The sequence below is a fragment of the Cannabis sativa genome, chromosome X (genome assembly GCF_029168945.1).
Source record: "Cannabis sativa cultivar Pink pepper isolate KNU-18-1 chromosome X, ASM2916894v1, whole genome shotgun sequence".
NCBI lineage: Eukaryota > Viridiplantae > Streptophyta > Magnoliopsida > Rosales > Cannabaceae > Cannabis > Cannabis sativa.
The window spans coordinates 38012783-38028532 of record NC_083610.1 but is presented as its reverse complement, the minus strand read 5'-3'; the positions used below and the strand labels follow the sequence as shown (position 1 = coordinate 38028532).

Genomic DNA, 15750 nt, shown 5'->3' with positions numbered 1-15750 from the left:
ATCAGTTTCTGATACACAGATCATTTTCATAACTGGTTTTTTTAAGTTACTAGTTTTCATAACTGATTTTTTTTTTTTTTATTGTTATTCATAATTGAGTTTTAAGTTTCAATTTTTTATTTGATTATTTCAAGAAACTGGTTTTTATTTGTTTGTTTTTATTTTGGTTGTTTTACTAACTGGTTTCTCACATTCCACTATTTTTTTTGTTATTTTTTTTATGGTTTTTATTCGAGCTTTATGGTTTTTTTTTTTGTTTTTATGGTTTTTATGGTTGTTTTACACTTATATTTTTTTTAATATTTGTATGCATGGTGTGTTGTTTTGATTATATTTGTGATTAGTATTTTTTTTTTTTTTATATTTTTGTGTGTGTGGGAATTTTTTTTTATTTGATTGTCTGATGAAACTAGTTTCAGTTAACTTTATAATTAATATTTGTATTTTGTTATGAATTTTTATAGCATCAAAACTGGTTTCATAGGTCGAAACTGGTTTAACATGTTTTAACTGTTCTGTAATGGGGTTGCTCCATTTTTATGATATTATTGTATTTTTTTTAGTTTGTATAAAATCAGTTTCTGACACACATATTATTTTATTCTTTTCATAACTGGTTTTTTTTAAGTAACTAGTTTTCATAACTGGTTTTTTTTTATTGTTGTTCATAATTGAGTTTTAAGTTTTAATTTTTTATTTGATTATTTCAAGGAACTGGTTTTTATTTGTTTGTTTTTATTTTGGTTGTTTTACTAACTGGTTTCTTACATTCCACTGTTTTTTTTTTTTGTTATTCTTTTATGGTTTTTACTGCATTTTTTTCTTTTAATTTTCTTTGTTTCTTTTTTTCTCTTTGATTTTAATTTCTGTTTCTCTTTGCTATATTCGCTACATAACGTATGTTTAAATCAATTCTATTTTTTGAGCAAGCAAATAAAAATTAAATGCCAAAATAAAGAATGAAGTTAGAAGTTTGGTTATTAGGTATTGATATAAAATTTATATATTCAAAATTTGTTTTTAAATTTAGTATCGTTTGTAAAAGTTTAGTTATTAGGCATTGTGTATTTTTCAGTATGTTATTGATGAAACTATTTTTTTTTTTGCCTCTTTTAATGAAGTAATTAGTTTTTTTTTAATATTGATGAAACTGGTTTTTAAAGTTAGTATCGTTTTTAGATTGTAATTTTTTTTCATTATCTTGTTAATGAAACTATTTTTTTTTTAATCTTTTAATGAAATTATTAGTTATTTTCAATGTTGATAAAAGTAGTTTTTAACGTTTGCATTCTTTTTAGATTATGATTTTTTATATTGTTTTTTTTTCATGATTATGTTGATTAAACTGGTTTTTTTTTTGTTGCTGTTTTTAATAAAATAATTAGTTGTTAACAAAAAAAAATAAATAAATAAATAAATAGTAGTTTAAATAGAAAAAAAAAACAAGTTTAATTTCTATAAAAAAATGAGATACAAAAATGTACACTAATTATATATATTTATATATATACAAAGAGAAAAAAAATAGTTTGACAAAAAAAAAAAGAGAGGCACAAAGAGAAATTAGAAAAAATAAAATAAAAGAGAAAATTAGAGAGAGAAGAGAAAAAAAAAAAAAGAAGTCAGACTTAAAAATGAAAAAAAAAGAGCCAAAATTGACTAAAAAATATATAAAAAAGACAAAAAAAAACTTTTTAAAATTTTAATAAGTAAAAAACAATAAAATAGAAAAAAAAAAATAAAGAAAAGTATAAATGTAAAAATATCTTTGTCAAATTATAAAAGTAATGTTTGAAAAAAAAAATTAGTATTTGGTGTAAATTTTTCAAATAGAAAGAAACCCTAAAATGTAAATGTAAAATAAACTAAAAAAAATAAAACTTAAGTTAGAAACAAAAACATGAAATTATGTGTTTGGATAAAAGGTTTACAAAAATATGGCATATCAAATACCATAAAAAGTCTTAAATATGAAAAAATGTCACAAAAGAGTGGCAAACCTATAAATACTATATTTTTATAACTTTTTTACAAAAGAGGAAATTACACTCTATACCCTTTTTATATTGTCTTCTTTTATTTTTACCTTCTTTTTTAAAATCTATCATTTTTACCTCTTTTTTTAAACATTGTACCAATTTTACCCCTATCACTTCAAGATACTCTCCATGTGATTCTCTTATGTAAGGGTATTTTGGGTACAATACATATAAAAAGAGGTATGTTTCAAATAAACATAAAATTAGAAGTAAATTTGATTAATTGATGAATAAAAGAGGCATTTTTCAACTTACCCCTTTACAAAATCCCATATTTCATTGTAATTTTCACGATTGGTTAGGGTGTAGTTTTACTAGTAAACCCAAAATGTTTGAAATCGAGCCCAAATAAAGGCCCAAAACGTAAGCCCATTAATTTGCCGTAATTTCGAGAATGCGAAGCAAAAAAGCGGGAACTATTCTGATCCAAATTTCGTGAAAAATCATTTCCCGCTTCTCTCTCAGGTAAATCAAACTCTTCACTCTGCAAAAAAAAAAAAAAAAAAAGTTCAAACTCTCCATTTCTTTTCCCATCTTGGGTTTTCTCGGCTACCAAACAGTTATACTATTGCTACATTTCTCATGTGATCATATCGTTTCGGTCTTTCAAGTTTCACACTATTCCAGATCGAACTTCGGGTTTCAGATAATCGATTTCTAATGAGAAAGATTCGGTTTGATTGAGATAAGCTATGTCAAATTACGATCTTAGCTGCTCAGAACAAGTGCCTGGTGTAAACACCGCCGCAGATTGTGAGAAAGCGTGGCATATCTTGGCGATTTTGTTGAGCATAGGCCGGCCGGCGAGTCTTGGAGAGCTTTCTTCGAAGTGCGAGTTGTTCGATGCGACGCCGGATTACATTGGGAGCCTCTGCTCGAACCCTAACTCGCCGATTATTCTTTTGGATAATCAACTCGTTACTGTTTCCATGGCGGTGGTTTCGTCCATGGTAGAGTTTGCGTCAAAATCAAAGTCCGGTGGTGGTGGGGGTTCCGTTTCGCTGTTTGGAATTGAATTCAACGAATCGAACAAGCATTTGAATTTTGACGTTAAGACCTACTTTCGGAAGCGGAAGGAAAAGGAATTTGATCCGGTTGTGTTCTCGGCAGCTAAAAGGAGGTTATTGTATCAAGGTATTGAGCTAACCTTTTGTCTTTTAAGTCTTTGTTTTCTGTTTTTTTTTTCTCTTTCGTTTATCTGATTTTGATTGACTTAATGGCAGGGGAAAACGATCAACTTATGCTGTCGTTACCTACTGAAATTAAGGTAATACTTTCTCACACATTGTTTTATGATGATTGATTCTTCAAAATTTAATAATTTTGTTTAGGTTCTTACTGTTGTTGACTTCATCTTTGATTTCATTTGTATAACTTTTGTTTTGTTGTATTACATGCTACTCGCATTCGTCGGAGCCTTCACTAATTATAAAGAAAATATTGGGTCATAATATTTTTTCTTGAATTTGGTATCAGCAGTTAGTCTAGTTGAAGTTGTACTGCGTTGTGTTTTAATGGCTTGTGGATCGAATCTGTTTCGTCCTTCTCTGTCTGACTGTTGTATTTCTTTTTGTCCCCTGTCATGTTGATGATATTTGTATAGGAAATTTGTAATAATGATAAAGCTACTGTCCCTTTACTTCTTGGGTCCAACTGTGAGTTTTCGAAAAATTCCATGATGAATGGTAACCAGGGGAAAGATGAAGGTAGTGTTGGGACAAACATTTTAGATGAGGGTAGTGCTGGGACAAACATTTTTAATGATAGTAGTGCTGGGACAAACAATAGAGATGAGGGTAGTGCTGGGACAAACATTTTAGAGGAGCAGCAGGAGTGTTCTGGATATGTACATACATCAACTTTGCCTTGCAGCTTGGTAAATAAAGAATCAAATTTGGGTGTTCTGGAACCAATCCAAGAGGATCAAATTATGGCACACAACTACATTGAGACCTTACCTTTGCCTGATAACTTTCATGATTCATTATCAATCAAGAAAGCAGATGTTGACGAAGCTGTTGGATCTAAGAATGGAGTGTGTCGGAGTCTCACATTTGACGGAGAGGAAGATAAAATAGGTAATGGTTTGCCATTAGAGGGTGGCTTTTCTAATGCTCATTCTTGCAGAAGTTTGATACATCACATAGAAGATGTTGCAGAAAACATAGCAGGAACTAGTGGTAACAAAGGTGTCATTGATCATCATGAGGAAAAAGGAGATACAGAAAAAACTGTTCGTTTTAAGGAGTTAAAAAATCTGGTGAGTATTTCGACAATGGACAAAGAGCGAACACATAGATTGGAAACTCACACCAACATTAGAGTATCTGGGAATTCTTCCAGTCAGAAGCAACCTGTGAAATCATATATTAAGTTGAAGCGCATGAGCAAGAATTTGCCTCCACAACAAGGAGTGCTTTTGGGGCCATCAAAATATAGTAGACTTATAATATCCCGTAAAAGTGATCAGAAGCGTCATTCTGGGGAGCATAACTCAAAGAACAGTAATAACGGAAAAGAAAATGCAGTAAATCCAACGTCTATGTCATTAAAGGTGAGTTTGAGAACCATTGATTGTCTTTCTATAATCTCTTTAGTTAATAAGAAAGAGCTCACAAGCACTCTTTTGGTTTTTTTGCAGAACAATTTGGAGAAAAAGGAATTCCCTCAGTTCGACAATTTTCTCATAGAGGATGAAGAAGGTTCAGGTATTAAGATCATATATTTTTTTGATTCTGTTGCTGATAATCTAAAGAATATGATATTTGTGTGTAATTTTCTGGACTTTTGCTCAAAACTATCCAGGTGGTTATGGCATTGTTTACAGAGCCCGAAGAATTAGTGATGGGAAAATGTGTGCTATTAAATGTAAGTTTTATTTTCTTAGATATTATACTTTGGACTTAACGTCAGGTCTTGAGACTAGGATTGGAACCATTGTTTTGTTCGCTTCAATAAATGGTTGACTGGAGTACCTGGTAATGATAGGAATCATAGGATAATTCATGACTGGTTTTGCTTTCAGGCCCTCATGGTAAAGCTCAAAAACATCATGTCACTAACGAACTTAAAATGCTTGAGCGCTTCGGGTAATCATTCGGACAATAACTTTGTTAAGCGCTCACAATTTTGAATATGATCTATGCAAAACTTTACAAATTCTCTTGTATACTGTTTATTTCAGTGGTAAAAACTTCATAATTAAGTATGAAGGTTCACTCAAAAGTGGTGATGCAGAGTGCTTTATATTGGAACATGTTGATCATGACCGACCTGAGGTACTTATTCAATACATCACTGTTTCAGTTTTCTTAATATAGTAAAGCCTTTAATTATGCAATAAATGAAGCTTGATTGATAAGGTAAGAGACTCGGAGTTCCAACTTACAAATGTATTTACTTTGTTGTATTGAAGAAATGGCATATTTGTGTAGTAGCATCTATCACAACCATTCTTTCTCTTGTTAAACATTCACATAGATTATGAACTATCCAAAACATACATTAAATATCATTGTTCATAATCATTAAATCCAATATCAATACTTTATTTAGAGCATCATAAATGTAAAAACACATACATCCCATATTAGCATTTTCCATTGTTGCTAAGACACCAAAGTCTTCAATGTGAATGTGTCTCCAAGATAGTAGAAGAGGAGCCTATGAAAGCAAACCCTTTTTCTTTTTCACCACACACCCACACTCTTCTCATACTAAACACATATTAACCCTTTTATATCTAACACCTAACCCTAAGGGGTTATATTATGCTTATTGGGCTAATGAGTATAATTAGTGGTGGACTATAATTTAATGGGCCAATTATAGTTTTAGGGTGCTCACATGTGCCTCTAATACATTTATTAATTATTAACCATCCCATTATGGTAGTGAATAAATATTGGGCACATAGTTAATGATTGTGATTATGGTATTATATTAGTCCACAAATAAATAATTCTAACATTCTCCCACTTGGACAATATAATCAACCACCATAACATTGTCTACCACACATAAGGTAACCAATAAAAACGTACATAATATCATATCGACGGGATACATATACTATGTATGAATTGACCTTGAAGACATTTTAATTCAATAACAATCATTAACAATCAAACCAAACATACATGAGGTACAACAAAATTGAGACTATGCGCATTCATCTCCTTTTGTACCTGTCACTTCAGTAAACAACACATGCATGCATACATATGACAACAATAACTAGAAGTGACTACAATATCATTATGCATGTTCAAAGTACAAGTCATGAGCATTCCATACAAGATACTAGCCTGTTCAATACATAATAGAAAAACTCCCACTGAGCTCAACAACTAGGCTTCTAACAATCCCATTCGAGCAACATGCTCTAAAAATACACATATGGGTAAGCCTTTCGTTAGTGGGTCTGCTAACATGCCAGTGCTAGGCGTGTATTCAATGGAAATAAAAGACTCTGTAACTTTCTCTTTAACAAAATAGTATTTTATGTCAATGTGTTTAGAACGGGAAGTACTTCTAACATTTCTAGAGAAAGCTATTGCTGCGGAATTATCACAATACAATTTCAACGGCCTCGTGATAGAGTCCATAACACCCAATGTTGAAATGAAGTTCCGCAGCCATATTGCCTGACAAGTAGCCTCATAACACGCCATATACTCTGCCTCCATTGTTGAGGATGCTGTGAGTGTCTGTTTGACACTTTTCCACGAAACAGCTCCTCCAGCCATCATGAAAATGTAGCCTGATGTGGATTTCTTATCATCCACGCATCCTGCATATTCGACATCGCTAAACCCCATTATATCAAGAGTGTCAGCTCGCCGATAAGTCAACATATGATCCTTGGTACCCTGAAGATACCGCATGACCTTCTTAGCTGCTTTCCAATGGCTAAGTCCAAGATTACTCAAGTATCTACCTAACACGCCAACAATAAAAGCAATATTAGGGCGTGTGCATACTTGAGCGTACATCAGGCTACCCACAACTGACGCATAAGGAACCACTTTCATGTCATCTCTCTCTTTGTCATTTTGTGGACATTGGCCCTTTGAGAATTTATCACCCTTCACTATTGGTGCCTTTCCAGGTGAACAAGTATGCATATTGAATCTTTTTAAAATTCGATCAATGTAAGTTCTCTGAGACAACCGAAGAATACCTTTAGTTCTATCCCGGAGAATCTGTATCCCAAGTACATACGAAGTCTCACCAAGGTCTTTTATATCAAAATGGTCAGATAGCAATTTCTTTGTCTCAGACAACAGATTTTTATCATTGGAAGCAAGCAAGATATCATCAACATGCCGTACCAGGAAGATGAAGCTACTCCCACTGACCTTCATATATATACATTGATCAACTTTATTCTCCATGAAACCATTTGCAGTGACAACTGCATCAAATTTGAGATACCACTGTCTTGATGCTTGTTTAAGTCCATAAATAGACTTATTGAGCTTGCAAACCATATGCTCCTTGCCAGGCTCCTCAAAACCAACAGGTTGAGTCATGTAGATATCTTCATACAAATCTCCATTTAGAAAGGCAGTTTTCACATCCATTTGTTCAAGTTCCAAATCAAAATGAGCAACCATAGCCATGATGATTCGCAAAGAATCTTTGGTAGAGACAGGTGAGAATGTTTCTTTGAAATTAATACCTTCTTTCTGGCTATATCCTTTAGCAACAAGTCTAGCCTTATATTTTACTAGCTGCCCACTTGAACCATATTTAATCTTGTAAACCCATTTGCACCCAATTGGTTTGCAACCTTTCGGTAGGACAACTAAATTCCATACTTTGTTTCGCGACATGGAACTTGACTCATCTGTCATTGCATTCAACCATAATTTAGATTGAGGACACCTCATGGCTTCTTGATAAGTAACTGGTTTAGAAGCGTCTCCCACATCATAATCATGTTCTTGCAAATAGACAAGGTAGTCATCATGAATAGCAGGTTTGCGAGCTCTCTCTGATCTTCTCAACACAACTTCACCACCCTCAATATCAGGATTTTCATCTTGCATATGATTCTGAGGTTCATCATGAGCTTCTGTTGGAATTTGTTCAATCACATGATCAATAGTAGGAGCGGAAGCGGAAGCAACAGGTATAGGGACATGAATACGTTCTTCCCTGAATACAATTTCTCTTGACCCTTGACTTGAACCAAATTCATCTTCAAAATAGATAGCTTTATCTGATTCTATCACCCTGGTGGTGTGAGAAGGACCATAGAATCTAGAACCTCTCGAACCAATAGTGTAGCCTACAAAATAGCCACTAATAGTCTTCGGATCAAGCTTCTTAGATTGTGGGTTATAGGGCCTTACTTCAGCTTTACATCCCCAAACATGAAATTGACTCAAACTCGATTTCTTGCCTGACCACAACTCGTATGGTGTCTTTGGGACAGACTTGCTAGGCACTTGATTCAATACATAAGTTGCAGTCCTTAATGCCTCACCCCATAAAAATTCTGGCAAGCTAGAATGAATCAACATACAACGTACCATGTCAAGAAGTGTACGATTCTTCTTTTTCAGCAATTCCATTTTGTTGGGGTGTCCCTGACATTGTATATCTTGCATCAATACCACATTCCAACAAGTATTTGGCAAAAGGCCCGGGGTTCCTTCTAGTTTCATCATAACGCCCATAATACTCTCCACCTCTATCGGAATTGACAGTTTTAATCTTCTTTCCCTTTTGAAGCTCAACATTTGTTTTAAAAATCTTGAAGGCATCTAAAAATTCAAATTTTTCACGAATGAGCTCAGCATGGCCATATTGAGAAAAATCATCAATGAAGGTGATGAAGTATTTATAACCACCCATAGCCGGTGAAACAAAAGGCCCACAAATATCAGTATGAATAAGCTCTAACACATCTGCGCATCTGTCTGACTTACTCTTTCTAACCTTGGCAGTCAACTTTCCTTTTATACAATCAACACAGGCAGTAAAATCAGAAAAATCAAGATCCTGAAGCACACCATCTTTCACCAATTTTTCCATTCTATCTTTAGAAATATGGCCTAAACGTTTGTGCCAAAGCATGGAAGATTTTAAATCTGATCTTGCACGTTTAGATCCAACAACAGCATTAAGAGAAGAAGAAGAAAGACAAGAGGGAGAAGTAACAGGAACAACATCAAGTAAATCAAGCTTATATAAGTTTCCACACAAAGTTTCATTTCCAATCAACATAGAGTCACGATACAAAGTCAGTTTTCCAGTTCCAAAATGAAGACTATAACCTAGTCTATCCAAAATAGATACAGATATCAAATTCCTCCTAATAGAGGGTAAATAAGCAACATCATGCAACTCTAAAAAATGCCCAGTATTTAGTTGCAGATTAACAGTCCCAAAAAATTCCACTCTGACTTTAGTATCATCTCCCATGTATACATACTCCTCCAACCTACTCGGTCTTCTTCGACTTGTCACTGCCAGCAAAGAATTCGTAACATGAATTGTAGCATCAGTATCTAACCACCAAGTGTTTAAGGGCACATCAATAATATTGGATTCCAAACAAACCATCACAAGACAATTACCTTTCTTCTCTAAGTGAGCTTTGAGCTTTCGGCAATCAGCTTTCTTATGCCCGAAGCATAGACAAAAGTTGTACTTCCCTTTGAAAAACTCATTCATATGACCAAATGAAGAAGAACTTGCTTGTCCATTTCCCTTAAGATTGGTGGCTTTCTTCTTATGAAACTTTTGGTCACTAGAGTTGTTAGGAGTGAACTTTCTCTTGTGAGAATTGTTTGGATTGGTCACCATGGAGATACTTCTTGCTCTCCCCTTTTTCATGTCCTCTTCTTCTTTGGCAAGAATAGCAGTCATCTCCTCAATGGTCCATTGCTCCTTTTGAGCATTGTAGCTTGATCTGATCGAATCAAATTGAGAAGGAATGGTTTCCATTACAAACCACACCATGTAATCCTCACCAAGATCCAATCCCATGCCTTTAAGCTCCTGGTAACAACCCATGAGCTTGTCGATGTGAGCTCTAATGTCACCCGTATCAGCGTAATTAGTGCGATGTAACAAAGTTAAGCACTCATTTTTCTCATTCTTTGAGAACTTCTTATACTTTTCCTTAATAGCAGTAAGAAAATCTTTTGCATTTTCAGTTTGAGCAATACTATCACGAATGGACTCATCCATGTGATACCTTATAAGCATCAAACAACAACGATTGGAATGCTCCCAATCCTCATAGGACTTCTTGTCCTTTTCAGTGGCATCATCAGCGGGTTTAGGCGGTGCATCCATTCTCAAGGCCAAGTCCACTCTCATAAGAGTCAAATTTAGCATGAGGGATTCAACCCACTGCTTGTGGTTGGTTCCATTTAGCGTCAACATGGCAGAGTTTCTTGGAACGCTTAAAGTTGAATGAGAAACAAGAGCAATAACCATTAAATGCATGTTATAACAAAATCATGTCATTTGTGCTCTTTCTCTCATAAATAAATGATCGCAAAATAACAAATGATCATCATGTATGCTAGAGTTCTTAGACAAAATTAATAAAGTAGAACTCATACACAGGTAAGAACAATCTATTAAATATTATAATCAAATACATTAATTTACTATCGAAAGGATAGATAAATTGTGATTCATAATATTTAATAAATTTTCTTCACCATATTAAACATTTTTAGCAAGCAATTATTATCGATAGGATAATTAATTATTTATAAGGATCTTAATCTCATATAGGAGGAAGATACAATATTTAAATAAATTAATATTTAAATGTTCCTCATTACCAAACAATTTCATACTTAATCTTACGATAGGTAAGAAAATAAGCACTAATTGTTAGAAAAAATAAATAAAGTTTATGCCACAATACAAAAATTAATGACCAAATATGAATAAAATTCATGAATTAGTATTGTGCATACAAGTAAATGATAGAAAAATTAAAAATGGAACAAAATGGTGAAAAATAGCCCAAAATAGGCTGTGCACGCGCCCCCACGCGCCTCTTTTTTTTTTTTTTAACCTGTGTCGTACGACGTGTTGTTTTTGGTAAACGATATGTCGTTTTGGAGAAAACGACTTGTCGCAGGGTCCAAACGACTCGTCGTTTTCTCGGCTGGGGGCTGAACCAAAATCTGCGAACGACATGTCGTTTTTTCCAAACGACGTGTCGTTTCAGCCAACCAAAAACTACAACTCCAGGCGTGAACGACATGTCGTTTGGCGCGGGTCATCCCTGACCTTGGAACCGGGCGAGTTGGTCGACGAACCGGGTTGACGGGACCTGAAATCAAACCCGCCTGAGAACGACACATCGAACCACCATTTTCGTCGGATTTGGTGGGGGTGTTCTTCCATTTCTAACCCTCTCCCAATTTCCAACATCCATTTCATCTATTTTTTTACAAAAATATAAAACACTACCCATAAAACACAAATTCGAAAATGGGTTTCCAACCATTGATAAATTCAATGAGAAACTTGCAATCTTACAATAAACCATGCAATAATCATCCAAAGAACAAGATAAACCCATTTTAAAATATTTAAACTCATTTTATCCGAAAATAAAAAAAATTCAGATTTGAAAAAAATAAAAATAAATTAATGGGTTATTTCAAATATTTTGGAGCTCTAAAATCAAGTATTCTAGCTTTTGATACCAATTGTTAAACATTCACATAGATTATGAACTATCCAAAACATACATTAAACATCATTGTTCATAATCATTAAATCCAATATCAATACTTTATTTAGAGCATCATAAATGTAAAAACACAGACCTCCCATATTAGCTTTTTCCATTGTTGCTAAGACACCAAAGTCTTCAATGTGAATGTGTCTCCAAGATGGTAGAAGAGGAGCCTATGAAAGCAAACCCTTTTTCTTTTTCACCACACACCCACACTCGTCTCATACTAAACACATATTAACCCTTTTATATCTCTAACTAATCTTGTATCTTTTTCATTATTTAGATTCTGAAAAGAGAAATAGATCTATTTCAGCTTCAGTGGTATGGTTATTGCATGTTCAGGGCCCTTGCGTGCTTGCATAAGCAGGTAAGATGTTACCAAGATCATCAACTCATACTCATATTTCTAGAAAAAATAAATGAAGAAACCTTAAATTTCACGTTCTTAATGTACCATTGCAGGGAGTGGTTCACAGAGATATTAAACCTGGCAATTTTCTTTTCTCTCGGAAGCTAAATAAGGGATACCTTATTGATTTCAACCTTTCCATGGTTAGGATGCTTATCTGGTTTGCTAGTGCTTTAGTCCTTTAAATATATTTTTTTTTAGCTTCAGTTTACATAACAATATTTTGATGAAAAACATTCTTCTGTCTATGATTTTTCATTTTACATAACAGGATTTACAGCAAAGGCTGAGTGTTGGAAGTAAGCGTCAACCTTTATGATGCATTCGTTTGATCTACCTATGGCTAGTATTTTAAATTAAACTTATTGATTTGCAAACCAATACGTGTATATAGGTAAACCAAAACAAAGCAGTTATGCATCTTTTGTTCATGCTCCTCTCTCTTCCCCGGTAGCTGCTCAGTCGACCAAAGATAATAAGGCTGTGAGAGTTCATCGTTTTGCTGTTAATCAAGGAGGCACAGTAGATTTAAAGCCAAGTCACGAACATAAGAATAGCGTGAAGAGGAAGGCTCTTACTGATTTGAGTAATTTTAATAAACTTAAAAGCCAAGGTGCAGATGGCTCAGGTATAACCTCTGCAAAAGATGCAGCGGGCGCTAGGACTCCTTCAGCAGAAAGGACGAGGGAGCCTCTTCCATCCTTAGGAAGAAAGGAGTTACTTAGCCTTGTGCAGAATGTGATGAGAAGTCCAAATAATGATGATGATCTAAAGACCTCCGTTTCTCAAAGGAAGAGAATTGCTGCTCCTTCATGCAAGATGGAAAGAAAGAATTTCTACACGAGCCCAATGCCTTTGTATTCTAATGGTGTACCTGTTGTTGATGCTGCATTACTCAAAGGCAAAGGTGTGTGTAGCTAAGACAGTCATAGCATTTTCTATCATTCTTTTGCCTTCTGATGATTTATTATGTTGTTTTGTAGGAGAAGGGAAGCGAAAAAAGGAAGGTTCATGTGTTGGAACCAAAGGATTTCGTGCTCCAGAGGTGAGATTAATTTTCTCTTGACACTCAATGCAGCTAGTCCTATGACTTATATTTAATTTCTTTTTTATTACAGGTCTTACTAAGGTCACTGCATCAAGGTTCAAAGATTGATGTTTGGTCAGCTGGAGTTACCCTACTTTACCTAATGATGGGAAGATCACCTTTTACCGGAGACCCTGAACAGTTAAAAATCCCTGGTCTAGTTCAAATGTGGTTGATTCTCAGTTGTCTCAATATTGTATATTTCCTTTCACTAACTCTCGATCACAATCATGGCAGGAACATGAAAGACATTGCAAAGTTAAAAGGCAGTGAAGATTTGTGGGAAGTTGCTAAGCTTCATGACCGTGAATCATCATTTCCATCGGTATTATTTTACTAAAATTCCACTCATTATGATTACATTTGATCAAAAACAAAATTGTTATAGCCAATCTTTTTCAATTAACTTAATTTGCCTTATGTCTCAGGAGTTATTAGAGGTCCAATTCTTGGACTCTATGGAAATCCGTAGTTGGTGCAGGGCCTACACAAGGAGACCTGATTTTTTCGAGACTATACCAACATCGCTATTTGATCTTGTTGATAAATGCTTGACTGTAAATCCAAGGCTGAGGATCACTGCAGAAGAAGCTCTTAGGCATGAGTTCTTCGCCTCGTGCCATGAGAGCTTGAGAAAGGTGAGGTTGCAGAGTAGTATGTCAGTGTGTCCAGCTCTAAATATTTAAGTAACAAAGGAAAAATAAATGAAGACCTTTTTTGAAGATTTCAGTAGCTATTATTGTTGTAACACCCTGCAAATAGATAGGTTGCCCTCAATTCAAAATTCTGTTGTATATTTTGTTGAATAGAATCCAAAGCCAAAATAGTGTAGATTTGATGCAAAGGAATTGGCTGAATTGACTCTCTCAAATTACATAGTTTGCAAAAGAAAAATTTCATTTTTAATGCTTAAAAAAATACCTTCTAACAAAATTTAGACTCAGAATTAATTTATACAATTTAATGCTATTGTTTTCAATTTCTACCCAAAATACTCCCCCTTTCATTTTCCTTCTCTCTTTGTCTCTTTCTCTTCCTCACTCTCTTTCCCTCAAACTTAGGCAGACCACCAACCACCACCACTGAACCTCTTCTCCTCCACCATCAAACCTTCTCATCTACCCAAAACTTAATCCAACAACCCCCAAATCGCACCTACCCAAATCTTTTTCTCTTCCTCCTCCTCGACTTTTCTCAACGACCATCGCCATTTGCCACTGCCCACTTAATCCTCCCCCAATCAGAAGTTCATTGAATTCGTATTTGTTTGAGACATTAGATGGTGGTGGAGGGTATGATTTTCTGACCAAAATGGAATTATCGATGGGTTATCGATACTTTGTCGATAGTTTATCGATGGTTTTGTCTGCGCACTGCTTTTTTTGTGTGCAAACAGAAATCATCGATAACCTATTGACAACTTATCGATAAATGTCATCGATATACTATCGATAACCTATCGATAAATGTCATCGATAAACTATTGATAACCTATCGATAAATGTAATAAAAAAAATCCAATAAAAAAAATAAACACGAAGATGAAGACGGAGACAGAGGTTTGGGGCCTCTAGGTTTTTCGATGCTTGAGTGCTATGGAGGTCCGACCGGTCTTGGGCCTCTGGGTTTCGTCTGGGTTTTTGGATAGATGAGGAGGTTCGGTGGTGGAGGAAAGGAGGTTCGATAGTGGTGGTTGGGTGGTCTTGGTGCCTGGGTCTCGTTGGTCTCGGTGGTGCGAGGAAGAAGAAGAGAGAGTGAGGAAGAGAAAGAGACAGAGAGAGAAAGAAAATGAAAGGGAGGGTAGTTTGGGTAAAAATTGAAAATAATAACATTTAATTGTATAAATTAATTAGGAGTCTAAATTTTGTTAGAGGGTATTTTTTTAAGCATTAAAAATAAAATTTCCCTTGCAAAATAATGTTTTATCATTTTCATTTTATTTTATAAATTTAAAAAATTGGTAAAAAGCAAAAAAGGGGTTTTTTTTTTTTTTAATGAAATTCATCTTTATTTAAAAAGAACTAATCGAAAGAAACAAAAATAAAAGCTTTTACAATTTTTAATTACTAAACTAAAACTGGAAAGCATTATAAAAAAACTATGAATAGCTTTTAAACATCTCAATCTCACCACTCAATGGGATTATAAAAGAGAAAATTATAAATTTTATGTATTTTTATACTATTATGTAAAAATATAGTTATTTTTCAAAAAAGTTACTAAAAAAATTTAAGAAAAAGTTGAAAAATATGAAAAAAGTAAATAAGGGTAATTAGATACTCTTAAGTAACCAGCAATTAGATATCTTTAAGACAACCAGTTACCATAAGGAGGTAACTAGTCACTTTATATTGCTTTTTCCATAAATTAATTTTTTTTGTTTGAGAAAAGATCATTGTAAACTTATACCTCAAAAGCCATTAAAGAAATGACTTGCTTTCTCTCCCTTATCAATATAAGACCAAAAGAACAAAAGAATTATAGAAAG

General features: G+C 34.0%; 1 protein-coding gene across 2 annotated transcripts; it reads left to right on the top strand.

The window, feature by feature from the left end:
- The first annotated feature begins 2353 nt into the window (after positions 1 to 2353).
- Positions 2354 to 14106, top strand: LOC115709888 (uncharacterized). 2 transcript variants are annotated; one of them, XM_030638137.2, is made up of 15 exons: positions 2354 to 3173; positions 3263 to 3306; positions 3643 to 4593; positions 4681 to 4747; positions 4845 to 4907; positions 5065 to 5128; positions 5224 to 5317; positions 12050 to 12133; positions 12229 to 12318; positions 12447 to 12474; positions 12570 to 13082; positions 13159 to 13220; positions 13294 to 13403; positions 13500 to 13587; positions 13691 to 14106. In XM_030638137.2, exons 1-15 carry the CDS (start codon positions 2732 to 2734, stop codon positions 13946 to 13948), a joined length of 2958 nt encoding a protein of 985 aa, XP_030493997.2. In that variant the 5' UTR covers positions 2354 to 2731; the 3' UTR covers positions 13949 to 14106. The 2 variants fall into 2 exon arrangements, with proteins under 2 accessions (XP_030493997.2, XP_060961608.1); XM_061105625.1 differs by lacking the exon at positions 13691 to 14106 and having other exon boundaries at positions 13294 to 13417; positions 13500 to 13588.
- The last annotated feature ends 1644 nt before the right edge of the window (positions 14107 to 15750 follow it).

What these genes read in the sequence shown, in the direction of transcription:
- LOC115709888 (XM_030638137.2), top strand. Translation starts at nt 2,732, where the DNA reads ATGTCAAATTACGATCTTAGCTGCTCAGAACAAGTGCCTGGTGTAAAC. An exon ending in AGAGGATGAAGAAGGTTCAG is followed by an intron (nt 4,748 to 4,844) that starts GTATTAAGATCA and finishes AAAACTATCCAG; the next exon opens with GTGGTTATGGCATTGTTTAC. An exon ending in TTGATTTCAACCTTTCCATG is followed by an intron (nt 12,319 to 12,446) that starts GTTAGGATGCTT and finishes TTTACATAACAG; the next exon opens with GATTTACAGCAAAGGCTGAG.